General features: G+C 49.0%; 2 protein-coding genes across 2 annotated transcripts; one reads left to right on the forward strand and one right to left on the reverse strand.

Annotated features, from left to right (window-relative positions):
• Positions 1-1,128: 1,128 nt before the first annotated feature.
• LOC120707470 (peroxisomal biogenesis factor 6-like) lies at positions 1,129-5,907 on the forward strand. Its single transcript, XM_039992376.1, has 15 exons — positions 1,129-1,455; positions 1,702-1,823; positions 1,901-1,989; positions 2,074-2,109; positions 2,475-2,568; positions 2,770-2,812; positions 2,895-2,986; positions 3,265-3,323; positions 3,397-3,893; positions 3,969-4,044; positions 4,157-4,725; positions 4,818-4,953; positions 5,035-5,103; positions 5,309-5,506; positions 5,607-5,907. Exons 1-15 carry the CDS (start codon positions 1,223-1,225, stop codon positions 5,718-5,720), a joined length of 2,427 nt encoding a protein of 808 aa, XP_039848310.1. The 5' UTR covers positions 1,129-1,222; the 3' UTR covers positions 5,721-5,907.
• A 590-nt stretch (positions 5,908-6,497) lies between these two features.
• On the reverse strand, positions 6,498-12,282 carry LOC120709929 (predicted GPI-anchored protein 58). Its single transcript, XM_039995548.1, has 2 exons — positions 12,078-12,282; positions 6,498-6,967 (listed from the first exon to the last, which is right to left on the reverse strand). Exons 1-2 carry the CDS (start codon positions 12,280-12,282, stop codon positions 6,498-6,500), a joined length of 675 nt encoding a protein of 224 aa, XP_039851482.1.
• Between the last annotated feature and the right edge of the window lie 3,778 nt (positions 12,283-16,060).

Consider the following 16,060-nt stretch of genomic DNA (forward strand, 5'->3'; position numbering starts at 1 on the left):
TCTGCAAACTTTCTATGGAAACATCCATATTGTTTATGAGCACCCGTCCCACGTGTTCTCTCCTTTACTGTGGTGCTGGCAACCTGGCATTTGTACTTGTTCATGTAGGTCCCAGTGACGTGTTTCTGCTACTGTTCGCCATATTTGATAACTGCTCTCCTTTAACTCTCTTGTCGACATGCATCATGGTGATAACTGCTTTCATTAAATTATATCAAAACGTCCATGATAACTGATATCTACAAGCTTTTTGTTTGTTGTAACATTTGGAATATTGTGCGATGCTAGGCCGTATTATTCGTGCTATGTGCCAGCCTAATATAATTAAAAGAATATGATTTATTGGTTTGATTTTGTGATTGATACCATAACTTATGATATATAATTGAATGAGAGAATAGTATACTAGAGTTTAAGAGCCTTTCCAATTTTCAACACTTTCCTCCCAAAATTTACCAAAGGAAAAAAAAAGTAAGGTGTATAGTGCCGTGTGGCTAGGTTATAGACTTATAGTGTTGGTCTCAATGTATGAAGACATGTTCATCAAGCAACCATCCATATTGGCATTATTCACTTCACCGTGCAATTTTACTTTCTATATATGCCATGACAATACGTCTACCTTTTCCATCCGTACGTCGTATTTGATAGTAGCTCTCCGTTAACTTTCCATCACCTTTGTTTAATAACGGCTCTCCGTTAACTTTCTATCGTGACACCCAGCTTGTTAGAAGCTGTTCTCCGTTAACTTTCCATGAATAATGCATCCATCCTGTTGATAACCGCTCTACATTAGCTTCCCGTCACCGTCGATCACCCTCCAATTACCCATGCTTTGTTTTACCCTTTTGGAGGGACACCAAACAGTTTTTACCTAGGACAGGCGAGCCCCACCCAATTCTGCCCGGCAGCATCACCATCACCGCCCCGAAATTTCACCCTCCTGACCCGATCCGCGTCGAACACCCGGGCGCGCCGCCCGGAGTCCCAAGCGGACCGTAACACCGCGACTTGCCGTGGACTCTCGTAGACTTGACGGAGCCCGTTCCCCAGCGCAGCCCCCGTCTCCGCCTATAAATACCCAGGCTTTTTGCCCCCCACCACCAACCCCTCGCTCCTCGCCCGCGAATCCGTCCCTACCCCCACTGCCAAAGTTGCATGCCCCTGTGCCAGCCGAGAACGCGCGGCGCGTGAGGCGGCGGTGTCCCGGCGGCCGGCGGCGATGGACCACGGTAGCAGCAGCGGCAGCCTGTTCGCGTCGGCGGTGGGCGTGGGCGTGGGCGTGGGGGTCGGACTCGGCCTGGTGTCGGCGGGGCTCGGGCCGTCGGCCCCCGGCGGGGGCGGGGCCTCGGGCGGCGGCGCCACGGCCGCGGTGGTGGAGGCGGAGCTCCGGCGGCTAGTCATCGACGGGCGCGAGGCTGGCGTCACCTTCGCCGACTTCCCGTACTACCTCAGGTACGTGTGGGGTTCTAGTTCTAGTTCTACTACAGGTCCAACCCGACGCGGAAACAGGAAGCCTCTGTTTGTTTACTCCCTGTTTCGATTTGGAAAAGGACGGGCGGGCGATCTGATTAGTTTATGGTTCTGCCGTGGAATGTGACGGCCGCTTTAGGGATCCGTGTCAATACGGGTCAATAGAAATCCAAAGATAATGTTCAGTGAGCCATGACTGATCAGGCATCCGCTCCTCTGTTTTTGCAGCGAGGAAACACGGCTGGCGCTCACGACCGCGGCGTTCCCCCACCTGAGCCAGACGGCCCTGCCGAAGCACATCCAAGTCCTCGACAACTCGAGCCGCACCATACTGCTCTGCGGCCAATCAGGTTCGCCCCCGCATCAGTGCCTGCTCTTTTGGGTCGGAAAGACCATGTTTTGAGAGCTTGTGGTGTTCTTGCTGCAGAGATATGCCTGCTGTCGCTTGCCAAGGCCGTCGCCCACCAGTTCAATGCGCGTCTACTGGCGCTGGATGTCTTCGATTTCTGCCATCTGGTCAGCTTCGTATTATTTGGGCGATTGTAATCCATTCACATGATATTGTTCTAATCCATCTGTTGTCGTTGAATGCCATTACAGATCAAGCACAAGTACGGCGCCCCGAGCGATGCACAGGTTGGTTGGCACCTTTTTCACCTTCTCATTTTGTAGATCCAACACAGTTATTACCTTCGTTCTGTGTGGTACACTTCGTCGATGATCTCGAATACAGTATGCTTGATTGGGAGGACCTGCATTTATTTTTATCCCTGTAAATGATTGGTGGGTGGATATTTCCCCCATCAGGAAACATATTTGGAAGTGAGTTGGGTTGTTCTCACATGAAACCGTGGGGTCATTGGAAAAGGACAAAAGTAGTCTGTCCATATCTAACACTTGGAAAATGACATTAGCATCTATGTATGTTATTTTTTCAATGCTAGCTGTGATACGAAATTTCTGATGATCTATCTAACCCATTATGTTCATTCTTGATGCAGGTTCCTAAAACATCCATAACCGAGTCGACATTCGGCAAAGTTTACGGTTTTTTTGAATCTTTAAACATATTTCGCAAGAAGGCTGAACCAATAGGTATCAACTTATTAATCATTCCGTTTGATACCGATTGAGTGTATATGCTTCTTTTAATTCACCAATATTGTTGGTGTGATGTATGCTCCATTTGCCGTTGGCACAGTTTTTCCTACTAACTTTCTTGCTTGTTACTTGAATCCTTTGACCAAGCATTTTTTTGTGATGTTCTGATTGTGTTGTCATGAAATGTTATTGCAGGATCATTGGATCATGAAACGGGCATTCTGGATGTAAATGCAAGGTAACATATCTGTTGCACAATGTAACTTAAGATCATTGATATTCATCCGTGCCTCTTATCATTTTCTGTTCTTCATCGACAGTATTCGCTGTAAGAGCACAAAGCCAATTGGGGTATGCATATCCTTATTACCTTGTGCAAAGAACCAGGACACAGATTCCGACGAAGATGATGGTGAGTTAGCTGTGGTTGACGTTTCGTAACTCGTTTATGCCACAAAAACATGTATGCATCAAACATTAATCAAATGTATAAAGCATTATTGCCAGCTTCCATCAGTTTGCGACTTGGCAAATTCAAATGGCATGTTTAAATCAATTCATCTAACTGAACTTTCTAAGCATAAGTCTTGTTTACTTTGTTTAGGTGCTTGTTCATAAACCGTATTTCTTATTTTGCATGAGTTAATGTGAGTGCATACTTGTGGTTCCTCACTTCCTCTTCTGATGCAGATATAGTTGTTCAAGCCTTGAGTTTGGATGAGAAACTTATCATGCAATCCCTTTATAAGGTAATTCAAGCTTCCGCTTCACAATTGAATTTGTGCAGTTCTTGTAATATGTAATATTAAATGATCTTTGCAGGTTATAGTTTCCATTTCAGAATGCAGTCCAGTAATTCTCTTTGTAAAGGACGTTAATCATCTCCTTGGTAGTTCACCGCGAGCATATTCTTTGTTCAAGAAAATGTTGAAAAAATTATCTGGAAGAGTTTTGGTAATTGGTTCGCACTTCGTTAGTGATGATGAAGATAGTAGTGATGTTGATGAGGATGTGATCGAACTATTCCCATATATTCTAGAGACTAAGCCTCCCAAAGAAGAGGCTCATCTTCAGACATGGAAAACCCAAATGGAAAACGATATTGCTAAAGTTGTGAATGAAACCTTTGTAGCCCACACTGAAGGAGTTCTGTCAGCATACAATCTGGAATGTAGTGATTTGAGTTCTATCCCCCGTGATGATTATTTAGCAATTGGAAAATATCTAAAGCATATTATTGCTCCAGCAGTCTCTTACCATTTGATGAATAACATGGACCCTGAATACAAAAACGGGAGGCTCATTCTATCTTCAACAAGGTTAGTTAATTTATCATGATGATCCATGTTTTAGTTCTTTGACCAACTTAGGCTGACAGCATCCTTCTTGAGCAGCTTATCTCATGGATTAAGAATTTTTCAAGAGAGCAACCTTGGGAAAGGTACAGTGGAAACGAAAGTTGACTCAAAGGTATCCCATATTTCTCATCAAGATTTTTTTTCTTTACTCAATCGGTGGAAGCTCATAGAAGTGATAGAAGTCGGTGTAGTTACCATTTACATATTTGTCTATTGACTTACAGGCCACTAAAGACAATGAATTTGAAAAGCGGATTAGGGAATCGTCTGTGATACCTGCCAGTGAAACAGGAGTCACATTTGATGACATCGGAGCACTAGCTGATATCAAAGAGTCAATTCAGGAGCTTGTCATGCTCCCACTTCAGCGGCCTGACCTCTTCAATGATGGTCTATTGAAACCATGTAGGGGAATTCTATTGTTTGGACCACCTGGAACCGGTAAAACTATGCTTGCCAAGGCTGTAGCCAATGAAGCCGGTGCTAGCTTTATGAACATCTCAATGTCCACTATTGTATCAAAATGGTATGGCGAGGCTGAGAAGAGCATCCGAGCGTTGTTCAGTCTAGCAGCAAAAATTGCACCAACCATCATTTTTGTGGACGAGGTGGACAGCATGCTATCGTCACGGGAACGCTCAAATGAACATGAGGTGTCAAGGAGGATCAAGAATGAATTCATGATGCATTGGGATGGACTCTTGTCCAAACCCAATGAAAGGATTCTTGTGCTTGCTGCAACTAACAGACCCGTTGACCTTGATGATGCGATAATCAGGCGGTTCGAGCACAGGTGCGTTTGAAACATTGTCCTTACACTTTGTCTGGATGAAATTAGACTCTGCCTCTAGATTAGTACTAATGTTTCATGTTGGTATCAAACAGGATAATGGTTGGCCTGCCAACTCTTGAGAGTAGAGAGCTTATTATGAAGAAGCTGTTGTCGAAAGAGAAGGTTAAAGATATTGACTTCAAGGAACTCGCAAAAATGACTGAAGGATACAGTGGCAGTGATCTGAAGGTTTGCATACTAGTTTCGAATGATCAATATTTGCAACTGTTCATGGTCATTCTCTGTTTGTCTAAAGCTGTATTTTCGCAGAATCTTTGCGTGACGGCTGCCTATCGCCCTGTCAGAGAGCTACTTCAGAAAGAAAAGGAAATGAAGAAGGTAACAAATCCCTTGTCAATTTTTAAAGAACTGTATCTAGGCTTATTTTTATATTATCAAATAAGAGACATGAACTCTTCTCACAACGTAGAAATGTATCCTGTCATAGAAACTGGGCAGTACAGATATAACATAGATGTACTCGCGGCTTGATCGCACACTCACATGGCATTACATGTTCTGATGGTGATTTTTGTCGTCCCAGGATAAGAAGGCAAAGGAAGAAAAAGGGAAAGAGGTAGAAGCTGAGAACCCGAAAAATTCAGGAAGCGGGAAGGAAAAGCCAGAAAGCAGCAAAGCCAAGGAAGCCAAATCAGGGGAAAAAGGTGCGAAGGTTGAAAACAAAGAGACCGTTGTCCTCAGGCCGTTAACAATGGAGGACCTGAAGCAGGCCAAGGATGAAGTAAGTGGCTCTGACTTTGTAGTATACATGTTCAGCCTACCCATCACCACGGGTACAGGGTACAGATTGCTAAACCATTTGCTCGTCTGACACAACGCAGGTCTCCCCAAGCTTTTCTATGGAAGGTTCTGTCATGAACGAGATGAGGCAGTGGAATGAGCTCTATGGCAAAGGCGGGTCGAGGAAGAAGCAGCCGCTGACATACTTCCTCTAGTGAAGGATTCAGAATTTATTATGTATGTAATAAATAGGTGTAAGTTGGATTTTGGTTGTCTGCACCCTGGTGTTGTGCCGCCTCTGGTCTGTGCCGAGACGGTTGTTGTCCAAGTCGACCTGTGCACCTTATAATCCGTCGGAAACTTTGGTTATTTAATAATTATAAACAATCATGTATAATACTAGTTGTTAGTGGTGTGCTTGGCTTGGAGAGCCTTAACTTTAGGCACTCCCTTGGTCTATGGAGCAGTGCTGAATCTTGGCGAAAGGTAAGCCTGACACAGTGATGCCAGTGCAGGTGGATCTTGCTGCAGGGGTTGCTCGCGCGCCAGCACATCGCTCACGCCGCGCGGCTCGTCAGGCTGCACGAGAATATAGTCGCTTTTCTCTGTTTCTGAAGCATAAGTTTTGGACCACCCATGGGGCCAGCCGTCGCCGGAGCAGGCAGGTCGACGGAGACGCAGTCCGTCGTCCCGGTCTGGATGCTGGCCCGGGCGACCGCGACCCGGGACGACGCTTTGCGCATGGATCCCGTCCTTGTTGGGGCTGCTCGCCGGCGCGGCGATCCGGACGGACGTCCTCCACCGCCACGCGCTCGCAGCCGTCGATCGCGACTCACGACGTGTGTCACAGCTCGCTGTCCACCGACCGCAGGCCGCGGATCACCACGTCCCTCGAGTTGAGCACCGTCACTGACTGCCACATGGACACGGCACGCAACGGCGTGTAAAGCAAAAAAGAAAAAAAAACCTGTCGGTACAGGACACAACTCTAATCACTGTTCACTGTTGCTCCGCTGGGGCAGCCGCCGTGCCCAGCGGCCTTCCACGCCCACAGCGCCGTCGACGGTGGCACCCGACACGGTGAGGCGCTTGAGGCCGTCGACGTGGTCGAACGCGATCCAGACGGTGGCAAGGACGACGGTGGTGGCCGGGAGGTGGGGGAGACGGCAACCGCGGCGGGGAGACGGGGACGACGGCGACGATGGCGGCCGGGGAGGCGGGGACGACGGCAGTGGCCGGGAGGCGGGGAAGACGGCGACGACGACGGCCGGGGAGGCGGGGACGACGGCGGTGGCCGGGAGGTGGGGAAGACGGCGACGACGACGGTTGGGGATGCGGGGACGACGGCGGTGGCCGGGAGGCGGGGAAGACGGCGAGGACGACGGCCGGGGAGGCGGGGACGACGGCGGTGGCCGGGAGGCGGGGAAGACGGCGACGACGACAGCCGGGGAGGCGGGGACGACTGAAGGCGGCAGCGGACGCAGGCAGAAGCACCAGCGACGGCGACACGACACAAGTAGCGGCGGCGCGTGAAGATTAGGCGGCGCTGCTGGCTCTCAGCCGTGTGCCCGTGCCGCCGCGTTTAACGGGCCGTGCTTGTGCTCGGGTCGCGTGCCGCAATCGCGGCCTAGGCACGGCACTGGGCTTGGCACGGCCCAGGCACGAGCACGAATGATTCCGGGCCGGACCGTTCTCGGGCCGTGCTTTTCCGGACCGGGCCAGTGCTGGCCCGTCGGGCCTGGCCCGTTTGGCCAACTATAGTCAACAAGACAACAACCATGTGGAACTTGTAATACTGGAATCGTTTTTCAGGAGTGGTCGAGGCCTTGAGAGCATTGGTAGTGACCGTGGCTGCTCATCAGCTCATGGTTTCATGGACAGTGGCAGATCTAGGTGCTACTGGGGGCTGCAGTCTCCATTAGAACAACGGGAGCTAGAGGAGGAGGAAGAAGAAGAAAAGGAAGAACAGGGAAAGGAGGTGGGGAAGACATCAGCCCCTCATCCTCAGGGTTTACGTTACCGACCGGTCCGGCAAAACCGGCGGGGTCCGGTACCGGTATACCGGACCGGTTTGGCCAGAAACCGGTCCAAACCGGTCGAAGTCAAATTTGAATTTAAAATCCTCTGTGCAAACGGTTCGTACCGGTATACCGGTCGGTTTGACTGGTAACCCGCCAAATTCAATTTTTTTTCTTTTTTGGTTTAAATTCAAATGCCCGCAAAGTATACTAAATGAATGTTTGTATAACATGTTTTAGCTTAAATGAACCCTCTAATTCTCTTTTGTACTACTTTTACATTGTATTTGTATACTTTTGTATGCACGCTTTTTTGTTTAACTTCAAATCCCCGCAAACTATACTAAATGAACGAATTTTTGACAAATTTGACACCATTAGATTTGTCGCACCTTGAAGTATTTTTAGAAATTTTTTTATTTTTTTGAATTCAAATTTAAATTTTAAATTTGAGCCGGTTTGATACCGGCCTAAACCGGAACTGGCCCGGACCGGTAACCGGTCAAACCGGACCGGTTCCCAATGATTTTGTGAACCCTGCTCATCCTACGGTGGTGAGTTGGGTCCGCCCCTGCTCATGGAGAAGCAAAGCAACACAACACTCTCCTCAAGTCTTAGAATATCAGCAACGGCCAACGGGAACGGGGTCCTGGGTGTGTGCAACAGACAAGGAACAGAAGCTGCGCGCTCCGTCTGACCCAGTTCAGCTAGAGAAAGAGAACAAGCGTTGGAGTTGCTTCCCAACAAATGTGCAGGGTCCAAGTTTCGTTAGTTTAACGGTTAGGATTAAGAAAGCCTGTCCTCGTCTTCTTTGGCCTTGATCCTTCCTGCCTTCGTTCGCACCTGGACCTGGTACTAGTAGGTCATAGTCGCCGTCTTGGTCCCTGATCACCACCAGTAAGGTTTCAGGGACAAAGGCCGTGTTTAGTTCCGTTGCAAAAAATTTTGCAAAGAAATTTTACTAATTTGAAGTACTAAATGATGTCTATTTACAAAACTTTTTGCACAGATGGGTTGTAAATTGCGAGACGAATCTAATGATGCTAATTAATTCATGATTAATTAATAATTAGCGGATGGGTAATGTAGCATTACTGTTGCAAATCATGGATTAAGTAGTCTCATTAGATTCGTCTCGCGATTTACAGCCCATCCATGCAAAAAGTTTTGTAAATAGACTTCATTTAGTACTCTATGTATGTGTCGAAATATTTGATGTGACTTTTTTTTTACGGGGTTTACGGGGTCGGATCTAAACAGGGCCAAAGTCAGAGCAGGAACCTATCCAAAAAGAAAAAAAAAAGCAGAGGCCGTGTTTAGATGTTTTGCAAAAAAATTTGCAATGGAATCTTGCTATTTTGAAGTACTAAATGAAGCCTATTTACAAAAATTTTTGCACAGATGGGTTGTAAATCGCGAGACGAATCTAATGATGCTAATTAATCCATGATTAATTAATAATTAGCAGTTGGTTACTATAACATCACTGTTGCAAATCATGGATTAATTAGGCTCATTAGATTCGTCTCGCGATTTACAGCCCATCCATGTAAAAAGTTTTGTAAATAGAATTCATTTAAAAGTTTTGTAAATAGAATTCATTTAGTACTCCATACATGTGTCGAAATATTCGATGTGATGTTTTTTTCGTTTACGGAGTTTACTGGGTAAATGGAAGGAGAGCAGGAACTGACGAACTGTTCCGACTGTGCCAACACTTAAATACTCAAATCTCGTAGGCACGCAGTGGTAGCTGTAGCTCCCGGTACCGCTGGTTAAATGAGGCCCCGTTGAGTTCGCGAAAAAGTGACGAAAAATTACTGTAGCACATTTCGTTATTACTTGATAAATAATATTTAATTATAAAATAATTAGGTTTAAAAGATTCATCTCGTGCTAATTAATTAGACTGAGTAATTAATTTTTTTAATTACATTTAATGCTCCATGCATGTGTCCGAAAATTCGATGTGACGGGTACTCTAGGGCCTTGTTTAGTTGCAGCCGTAAGGATTTTAAAACGGAATCTTTTCACATTTGAAGTATTAAATATAAATTAATTATAAAACTAATTATAGATCTCGTCTGTAAACTACGAGACGAATATTTAAGACTAATTAATTCATCATTAGCACATAGTTACTGTAGCAATTACTGTGTGCCTAATTATGGTCTAATTAGACTCATTAGATTCGTCTCGTAATTTACAAACAAATTATGCTATTAGTTTTTTTATTTCGTCAAGATTTAATACTCCATGTATGTAAGTGTTATCGCCATAAATTAACAGGTTAATTAATGGGCCACGAGTGAGTTGGGTTTAACAAAGAAATTAAAGGAGGCTTACCAATCGGCTCCTGCGTGAGCGTTTGGGCCATGTGGGCCATGTATCTTTAGATTTAGTTCAGTTTGAGTTAGAGATAGAATCCGATATGGACACGTTAGTTTAGATTGTTGTCCAAGTCTCCGGACTATAAATATGTATTTTATGACATTTGTCAAAGAAGAACCTCATCACGTTTTGCAAACAACAATTCTCGGCGCACCACCACCCCTAATTCTAGGGTTTCGTCCAAGCAAGCGCAATGCTGCCCTGATCGCTTCTTGCGATTAAGGCAGCATTGTTCTTGCCTTTACCTTAGTATTACTCGTGCTGAAGCGTTTTTGATGGCGAGTAATGCTATCTTATGCTGATTCTCGTTGCATAGAATTAGTTGCGTGGAGACAACACCCTGCTTCTTTTCTATCTAGTAGATCTAATCTGTTATGGTTTGTTCTTATACTTAAGAATTGGCGTAATATCTGCTAGGTTAGGCCTTGCAAACGGGTTGGATGATCCGGTGACGTATTAGATGCTTTGACTTAGTCTTAACAAGGAATTGATCCGGGAATCGGCTTTCGCTTATTCTTAGGCCTCTATTCTGGTTAAGGTTTAGTAATTTATTACGCTCGTTAGGCCCAATTACGTGTAGGATGTTCCGATCTAACAGTGAAGCTTTTATCGTCGTAGATTGGATTAGCTAGATTCAATTGAAGCAGCCTTACAGTTATTTGCTATATTTATCAATATCCGGATATATACAGATCTGATATGACACCGGGACTCGATCGGTTCTTCAGAAGCCGATGCAAGAGTCGTCCCGGGGAGCCGACCCCGGCTCAGACTTATGTTTGCACGTGTTTGTGTATGCAGGCAAATCGTTACAAGCACGTTCGCACCGTTGACGAGGGAGCAGTGCCTGCCAGCACCCCGGTGTAACATCCCAAAAATCCATGAAATCAAATCACGCGCTAAGTCAATTTTCAATTTTTTTTATTTTCGTCGTTGTAACATCCCAAAAACCTCATAAAACCTGAACCCTAACTCCCGAAAGCCTTTCCTTGTCCCGAACACCCGATTTCCAACACCCGATTCCATTCGTCGTGTCCATCTTTTCTTTTTCACCGACCGTACCTCGCTCTCTCTCTCTCTCTTTTTTTCCCTCGCCGACGTCCCATCCCGCGCCGCTCGGCGGCATGTAGCCACGCGCGACCACCGACCGCGATTAGCGCTGGCCGCAACGCCACTGCCTCCCCTGGCCCGCGCACCCGGCCGCGCACGCCTCCCCTGGCCCACGCACCCTGTCATCGCCGCCGGCGCGCACTCTCTCCCCCTCTCCCTCTTCCCTTTTCTTTTTTTCCCATTTTACTTCCCTTTTTCCTTTCCTATTTTCTTTCTCTCTTTTTCTCTCTCTCTTCTTTCCTTTTTCCCTTTTCCCTTTTCCATTTTTCCCTTCCTTTTCTTTTTCTCTCCTCCCTTCCTTCTTACTCCTTCCTCCTGCTCTCTGCCGCGCACCCCCCGAGCGCCGCTCAGCCCGCGCCGCTCCCCAACCGCACTCGCGCACGCCCGCGCGATGCCCCTCTTTCACGCGCGCTCGACCCCGGCACCCTGCTCGCCCGCCCCGCGAGCCTGCTCCCCCACACGTGCGCACGCGCGCGCGCAAGCGCTCGCCCCGCCACGGCGCACACCGGCCCGCCCGCGCGCGCGACCATGCCACGCCAAGCCGCCTGCCCCACGCCCGCCTCTCCTCCCTGACGTGCGCGCCCGAGCTCCTGCTCCTCGCCCAGTACGCGCGCGCCACCCGGCTGCCCGTGCGCACGCGCACGCGCGCACGCACGAGGCGCTCGGCGCGCCAAGCCGCCTGCCGCACCGGCTTACTTCACGCGCGCCCGCCCTCGCTCATGCGTGCACCGCGTGCCGCACCGTTCGCCGCGCAAGCCGTTGCTGCACACACGCGTTCGCTGCTCCGCCCAGCGCCGTTCGCGCGCACGCGGCCACGCACAGCGCCCGCCCTCGCCGCCGGCCGCACAGCGCCGCCACCCCGCGACAAACACAGAGCCCTTGGGGCCCTCCACGTGCTCGCCTCCCTCCTACACCGTACCACTGCCGAGACGTCGCGTCGACGCCGCCCTCGACGCGCCCGCCGCTCCCCGACACGCGAACGCGGCCTAGTGCCATTAATGCTCGCCGCGCCGCTCGCCGGACGGCACCGCCCGCTCCACCGCCTTAGCTCGCCTTTAAAAGGGCCCCCAGCGCCGCTCCATCGCTCCACGACCGCCTCCACCGTAGCTCGCCCTCTCCCGAGCCGCAGCAGCGCCGCCGCCGTGAACCCGCTCCGCCACCGCGCCTGCTCCCGCGACCGGCCCGCCCCGCCGCCTTCCTGCTCGAGCCAAGGGCCGAGGTAGGTGCCCTGGCCCTCCCTCTCCCTCCTCCCCACCATCACGCACCTTGAGCTACCCCTGCCTGCGCCGCCCACGGCCGCCGCCCGCTCGCCACGGCCATGGCCGCCGCACCCCTTCCTGCGGGGCCCCTCCTCCAAAATTGGGGAGGGGGATCGACCTCCAGCACCGCCCGGCCCCTTTTCCCCCTCCTCCCATCCGCCACCACGGCCCAGGGCCGACGGCCAGGCACCGCCGGCGCCCGCCCCTCCCTTCCTCTGTTTCCCGTGGAGGGGGGAGGGAAGAGGATGGCAGTTTTGCCAATAGCCCCCTCCACTTTTCTCTAATCCATAAAGAGCCTTCCACTCTTTTGCCTTTATTCAAAAGGATCCCTGTCCTTTATCCTATTTCAAAATAAACCCTCCCACCTTATGGAATTAATTCTAATTAGACCCCTACTTTTTCTAGAATAGCTCGAACATTTCCCGAAAATTCTAATCAAGCCCTTACGCTAATTACAAGCAGGTCCCTGGCCCCTTATTTAACCCCTAGGCCTTTATACAACCTATCATTTCATGCGCCAAACAACCTTCGATCGACCCGGAACTTTGCCACACCTTTTCTAATATAGTTTTGGGCCGTGCCATTAAGAAACCACCCAAAAACATCACTTCTATCTTCATATCTTAATCATTTCCGATTCGAGCTCAATGATAAAGCTTTTGTTTCTTTTTCTTGATTGTGTGTTTGTTTGTTTGCGTCGTAGACCATGGTGTGAACGAAGGAGAGCTCGTTGATGAGTAGTACTGCGATCCCGCGAACGAGGACCAGTTCCGCAACCCCGAGCCCGAAGGACAGTGCTTCGACCAGGACCTCCCCGAAGGCTTCGAAGACGGCAAGTTCAATCCCATCCTTTGATGCATATTTTGTCCTAGTGTTTATAAACACAACCTGTTGGCCTATTTTTCAAAATTGCATATGTTTTGCCTGCTGAAAACACGGTTGGATAACCACCCCTTGATTTGTTATAACCATTCCTTGACCACCTAGATTAATGTCTGATTTTGTTTGGACGTTAATCACTGCTAGAACGCTTAGAATCTTATACACAATACAACTTATTTTATAAAGAAAAGATGTGAGTGTGTGGGAAGGGATAAAAGTGGAATTTTCGAAAGATGAGTTTAGACGGGATGGATGGCATTTCTGTGTGATTTGCCGTTTGGTGTGCTTGTGCCTGTGTGGCAGAGCAAGGAAGGGAGATATCTATCTTGTCATCCCTAAGGACCGAGTTGGTGTGTCATCTCACCTAACTCCACTATTGTGCAAACTACTCGACCGTTGTATGGGCAACGGCTTAGCATAAACCCCACTAGTTAGTCTGATAGCCATCAGGAGAGCTCAGAGCAACGGTGATCAAGAAGAAGGGATTAGCTCTGTGTGACTTATGCCTCGGTTAAAACCTCTGTGATAGGTCAATGACCCCTTGGTGCATCCCGTGATGGCTAGTCAGGTCTAGCTAAGGTGGGTAATGGCTTTGTTGGGATATGCACCGACACTAAGGTGATCGAGTTGCGGTACCCCGCTTGTGGGTAAAGTTGCACACCTCTGCAGAGTTAAGAATCTATTCGAATAGCCGTGCCCACGGTACTGAGTGAGTTACGGTGTGGTCACATAACTAGTGTTTATTGTGGGATGGGTTGGCGTGAGTTGTTTTGGAAATGTGTCCGGCAGTTGTGCCGTGTGCTACGGCGGATGAGGAGTCCGGTAGCAGCTTAAAACTTAGATCCTGTGTGGATCAACCCCGCCGTGTTACTCGGAACAAGAAAACTAGTTTCGGAAAATGCTTTCTTTCAAATGAACCCCTGCATAAAATATTGCTTTCCGCAAAACAGACCCTAGCCTTATCCTTGACTTACCCTATGCATTATATACTGTTTATACCCCCCTCCGTGGGTGTGGTTGGACTTGCTGAGTACGTTTGTACTCACCCCATTTTTAATTTTTTTTGAGAGGAAGACCCAGACTTCGTTCCAGAAGACGTTGAGTAGGGTACCGTCCTGCACCCAGCCTTGCCTATGGATTAGGGTCACCCGCAGGAGATACCGCATGGCGCAAGACTCTGATGACTTCCTTTTTGTATTTAATATTGTCGCGTGTGTGTGGATTGTAATCCTCGCGATAGTGGCGCTTCTCTGCTCACTACCGCGTAGAGTTGTACGGTAATGAACCATCTGATGTAATAAATGTGTCATCAGCCTCCTGGGACTGATGTTTGTAACACATTTAAGTCTTCTCTTATGAGGGGACGCTTCAGGTGGTATCAGAGCCGTAGGTTAGCCGTAGGACGTGAACCCTAGGAGCGAGAACCCTTTTCCAAGCCTTTCCCATTAGGTCCAACCCTGTTTAACCTCACAGACCGTTTTTATGCAAAACGGATTCACCTAATCTTTGTTTTTCAGATGGCTGAGGAATGATGGACCCAGGGCGATTGCCAAGCTGCACCTGGCTTCCCCAGCCTCTTGATCAACGCCCTGGAAAGCCTTGGCGTCACGGAACGCCCAAGGTACTACAGCAGAGAGTACGAGCATCATGGCACTCTTCGCTGCAGGGTGATCATAGTCGTCGCCAGAAGTGATCGCTACCCCGACATCCAGCCATGGCGAGTGACCGCTACGGGGTTTAGGCACCAAGACACCTATCCCTTGGCCATCAGAAAGGCACTCCACTATATGTGCCAGATTTTCGAAGAACACCTAGCCCCCACGCCAATGAGGTTCTTTCCGCCGGCCATCAGAACCCCAGTTTGGGAAGCACGTATGAACACTATCACCCTGAGTTGTACCAGGAAAAATTCAAGCGCCATGTGAATATGGCCCAAGTAGATGATTCTGATGATTCTAGCGGGGAACAAGAAGTGGTTGTGGTAGAGTGGACCCGGGGGGCAAACCCCGTCCCGTGCAAGTGGGTCAAACAGAAGGGGCTTGTGAAGGGCTTTGATTTTGACGTGTCCAAGGCAGAGCAGATATTCGACTTACTACTCAAGGAAAAGCAGTTGAAGCTCCCAGAGAATCACAAGTTGCCAACGACGTAAGAGCTGTAGGGGAGGCTATACTCCAAGTGGCACGACTCGTTCACCCATGCCACGAATGACTGCAAGGAGCTGCGTCGGCAGATCCAATCGGCTATCGAGCAATGCCGATTAATTCTGGCTCAACACACGATGAAGGTGGACAGTCAACCATTCCCACAAGCTAATGTGGTGGAGCTGTCGGATTCTAGACCTGAGGGACAGAACTTGGCGTTCCAGATTAACATGGCGGGACCTATGCGCCGCCGTGACGACAGAGGAAAGAGGCCACTTCTGGCAAACGGCCCCAGGATGAAGACGAGCCGAAGCAGCAACATGTTACTAAAGAACAAGTGCGTCACATCCGCAATCAACTCCCAGCTTCCAATCGGCTTCTTGAGAAATACCAGTATCAGTACAAGTTGCGTCGTCGATATGAATCGGAAGAGGAGGAGTATGAGCACTGCACAGGGAGGACGCTGGGGAGGCGGCAGGCTATACGCAACCACTGTCATTGCCCGTTCTTCAGGTACTGTTGGAATTCCGGCATGAGCCGATTGCCTACCATCGATGATTGCTTGGAGTGCAGGCCTCGGGGACGCCAGCCAGGTGAGACGTCGGTGTTCCAGCGCTTGGGGCCCAAAGCACGTCACGACGACCATATTGAGCGGCCATCCATGGATGATCTTAAGCTAGAAGGAGAAGATAAGTATCATCATCCACGATGGTGTCCTGACGGGCTCAGCCGCTCACAGAAGCGAAGAGCGCAG

The sequence above is a fragment of the Panicum virgatum genome, chromosome 5K (genome assembly GCF_016808335.1).
Source record: "Panicum virgatum strain AP13 chromosome 5K, P.virgatum_v5, whole genome shotgun sequence".
Classification (NCBI taxonomy): Eukaryota; Viridiplantae; Streptophyta; class Magnoliopsida; order Poales; family Poaceae; genus Panicum; species Panicum virgatum.

Excerpts from the sequence above, each read along its gene's own strand:
- LOC120707470 (XM_039992376.1), top strand. The coding sequence starts at position 1,223 with ATGGACCACGGTAGCAGCAGCGGCAGCCTGTTCGCGTCGGCGGTGGGC. Across the intron at positions 2,569-2,769 it reads CAAGAAGGCTGAACCAATAG|GATCATTGGATCATGAAACG; the intron begins GTATCAACTTAT and ends ATGTTATTGCAG. Across the intron at positions 2,987-3,264 it reads AGATTCCGACGAAGATGATG|ATATAGTTGTTCAAGCCTTG; the intron begins GTGAGTTAGCTG and ends CTTCTGATGCAG.
- LOC120709929 (XM_039995548.1), bottom strand. The coding sequence starts at position 12,282 with ATGGTGGGGAGGAGGGAGAGGGAGGGCCAGGGCACCTACCTCGGCCCT. Across the intron at positions 6,968-12,077 it reads CGCTGGGGGCCCTTTTAAAG|TCGTCCCCGCCTCCCCGGCT; the intron begins GCGAGCTAAGGC and ends TGCCGCCTTCAG.